The sequence below is a fragment of the Odontomachus brunneus genome, unplaced genomic scaffold (assembly GCF_010583005.1).
Source record: "Odontomachus brunneus isolate Ranch 3 - 2012 unplaced genomic scaffold, Obru_v1 Obru_scaffold_142, whole genome shotgun sequence".
In the NCBI taxonomy this organism is placed as follows: Eukaryota; Metazoa; Arthropoda; class Insecta; order Hymenoptera; family Formicidae; genus Odontomachus; species Odontomachus brunneus.
In genome coordinates, this window is record NW_022639592.1 from 431,156 (window position 1) to 435,000 (window position 3,845).

A 3,845-nucleotide genomic window follows, 5' to 3' on the forward strand; every position below is an offset into this window, starting at 1 on the left:
TTATAAGAAAATTATAATTACTGCTTGGGCTGCATATAGGGATAATAAAAAACGCTTAGTATCAGTTGAAGAAATAGCGCAGCAGCCAAGATGATAGACTAGGAACCTAAAGGTATTTGAGGTCTCGAGTTCGCGTCCGACTAGTGCTAAGTAAATTTTCAAGTGTGAAAATAGAACCCGATTGACCACGATACGACTGGACACAGATTGTAATGATTGGTTCGACCTAGTAATTCACTAGATAATTCTTTTTATCGGTTGGTTGTGTCCAATCGTACCGTGGTCAATCGGGACGCTCCCATGAAAAATAGTGAGAAATCAAATAAGAGAGCTAAATTTCATTTAAAATCAATATAAATTGACTGAGCTGAATATAAATATTTTTTTATTAAGAATTTCTTATTAAAAATATTGAAAGGTTCTAGACATATTATATTAACTTTAATATAACGTTCCGTATGGTTTCCGTAAGGTTTCTGTAATGTTAATGGAATGAGCATGGACAAACATTTTCATGTTATTAGAAGGTTAGTGACAAGTGTTACGTTCCAGCCGGCCGCGGCTGCGCGGGTATGATGCAGTGCTCGGGCCGTGCTGCCGGAATCGGATCGCTTTTCTTTTAGGGTTATTCGAATCTGCGCGATTCTCCCCAGGGATCCACGCGATCCTAGATTCGCCGAACTGGATGCGGAGCAAATTTAGAGCGGGTGCATGCACGCTATTACGAGCAGGTAAGAAGATAGAGCCATTGGCTGCATTCAGCAGACTCAACAGTTGCACAACAGTTGAGTAATTTGTCAATGTAATTGGTCTAGATTTAGGGATCTAATAGCAAGAACCAATAATCGTTGATTGCTCACTGAGCGCTTTTTCTACTGAATGCGCCCATTGGCGCCAAGTGCGGATTCTGACTTACCGGCTTCCGCGCCTACGTCTCGAAGGTGTCGCTCTTATGGTCTGCATGCGCTCCTATACTGCAGCTCCCGTAGTGGTGTGGTGAGGAACTTCTCCGGCACAATGTCGAGGGCGGCAATTCCCGATGATGATTTTTACTTGAGGGTCACTTACCACACTCCCGGCATAAACCGTGCGTTTAAGATTAGGATGTTGAGTTACGGCCCGGAGTTAGGAACATAGAGTTTCACTCGGGTTCTCGAGGTGGTGGTTCTGACGCAATTAGGAAAGGAGGGACCTTGCTCGGAGGTTATGAAATCAAGAATTGATTTGTATAATAACTATATATTTTAGTAGTAGGGACATACAAAGTCCTAATTCTAGGAGAAATATTCTATAATAATCTAGGATAAGAGTTTATAATGATTAGAGTAAGATTAAGCAGTCTAGTTAATAGATCTTACGAAGTTCTTAAGAATTGAATTAGAATTAGATTTAGGATTACGATTGGGAGTTCAGCCAATGCTGGAGACTTGAGGGATAGAAAGATGTTCCGACGCCTCCGCGACTCGCTACTGCTACTGACTGCCTCACGACTGTGTACTCTCCTATCTTTCCCACCGGATTTCCTCTAGTGGGGTGGGGATTCTAACTTGGCAAAAGCGCCATCTATTTACACCCCTCGAAAGGAGAGACGGTTTAGGTTCTACCTGATGGCTCTTCTGCCTAGGGCGTACTCGGTAGGAAAAAAGAAATGTGCACCGGTATTGTCGGACGTAACACAAGTTTATTAACCTTTGTGTAATGTTACCATCTTATAATTTAAGGTTGCTATAACCTTATGGCAATATTAATGTGATGTGAGGGTATGCAAACAAATCTATCTTGTTTTGTCATTAATATACCCTAATGGCATAATTTATTGTGGACTTGCACATGCACGAATCATGTAAAAACAATACTTGCAAATAGGTTAAAACAGTGACTTTTTACTTTAGGATAATATTTGAAAAATATAATATATATTTTAATGGTTATATAACTTTAATTAAGAATAAATAAAATTTTATTAGAAAACAACACCAGATGATTTTATAATCAATAATACAATTTTACAAAATTATTATCTCATATATTTGTCACGGTATTGTTCTGCCTAACCCACTGCTTGCAGTCGTGAGACAGCATTAGGTCAGTGCTGGGAGTTCGGGATATTTTTTAGCTGACAGGAGTCCTTCTGCGCATGCGTGAGATGACGTACAGCTCGACGTAAGCAGTTTCCAATGATGGCGTTAGGCATGAGTAGAGGATTTTTAGGGGACATGCATAAAATACTTGGCCGTCTGTCTGTTGTTTGCCCGCGAGTGGTTAGGATTAGGTTAGATATAGTGAAATGTTACAATAATAAATTAGTATAATTAATATAGTTATAATAATTAGTATAGCTATATGTTGTGAAAAAATATGATAATATAATATGTATATATATTATATATTTATAATAAAGAAAATGTAATAAAAAAGTGCAAATTTAATATAAAGTGATACTGTGATAAAAAAAAGTAATTATAATATTAAGTTAACTAAAGAAAAAAGTGCCGTATTGAAGAAAGAAATGGATCAACAACAGTCTTTGTCATCAAGTGGCATCGAGGAAAAGAAGAGGAAATGTGGGAGAAGAAAATTCCAATATGCATGGTTAAATATGAATATTTTCATACGTGGCTGCAGAAATTACAAAATAAAAAATATATTTATTTTTACTCATGAACAGCATTCTGTTTCTTCCCACAAACTTTCTTTTCTCCCTACAATCCCTTCATATTTTCTTTTAGGTGAGGGATCTTACGATACCTTAAAATAGATACGGCGCTGAGGTTACCACAGCGTTTGCTCAATGCGCGTGCGCGAAAATATATCCCGAACTCCTTGCGCTGCATTAGGGCCATCACACACAAAATTACATAGACGTATGTGCATAGCATAAGATCATATGGACCAATGAGCATTGAATATTAAGTCGCCATATTGATGATTGATACTTAATATTCGATGCTCATTAGTCCATACTATCTTATGCTATGCATATGCGTCTATGTAATTTTGTGTGTGATGGCCTTTAGGATTGGATTGTCATGAATCACATAATAGTAGTAGATGGTGATGTCTATAACTTATTTCTACTCTAGAGAAATGACTCGGAGAAGTATTGGCTGTTTACGATAATTTAAGTTGGAGTAAGTACCAGTTAGTTTCACTAGGGCCGAGAAATATGATTGGCACAAGCATCTAGTATTTTCATGATATATGACAACTCAGTGCTGTCCGATAAATCGAGTAGAGTAGAATAGAGTTAGTGTAGTATAGCAGATAGTATATGTATAAGAATTAACAGTGAGTGTTTACGACAATTAGAGCTAGAGTTAGTTCCACTAGAGTCGAAAATTATGATAGGCACGACCATCTAGTATTTTTGTAGTTTATGACAACTTCTTCTAATGGCTCCTGCACACAGGACGCGGTAGTGTTTGCCGTGCGGCAGAAGTCCGCGCGACAGCCAATCAATATGTTGTTTTTGTTATTTGTTGCCGTAAGAGCTAGAAGGTTATTACGGAAAGCAGCATATTGATTGGCTGTCCTGCGAACTTCTGCCGCGCGGCAAGCATTACCGCGTCCTGTGTGCAGGAGCCATAACTCAATGTCTTACCATAGGAACAGGGAGCGGTGCATTTGGACATAGCCAATCACAGCACCGTGTGATTAGAGACATTTGTAGGGTCCCTTGGAACAGCGACTTGTGATTGGACTGTGTCCAATTGCCCCGTGTCCAACTGATATACACCCTAGGAACAAGCTGGAGTAAGAAGTAAAGAATGCGTATTCGACATCAGGTAATAATTTCATAAAATCTCACGATTATATCTATATTTTTTTAGTGTATGGTAACATTA

General features: G+C 38.5%; 1 protein-coding gene across 2 annotated transcripts in view; it reads right to left on the reverse strand.

Annotated features, from left to right (window-relative positions):
• The window catches only part of LOC116850322, a 23,996-nt gene extending 22,191 nt beyond the window's left edge, over positions 1 to 1,805 (reverse strand). The window contains exon 1 of one of the 2 annotated variants that reach the window (XM_032828453.1): positions 917 to 1,805. In XM_032828453.1, coding sequence (XP_032684344.1) covers positions 917 to 963 — 47 coding nt within the window. In that variant the 5' untranslated portion in view covers positions 964 to 1,805. The remainder of the gene's footprint in view (positions 1 to 916) is intronic. The other variant, XM_032828454.1, reaches the window with a different exon arrangement.
• Between the last annotated feature and the right edge of the window lie 2,040 nt (positions 1,806 to 3,845).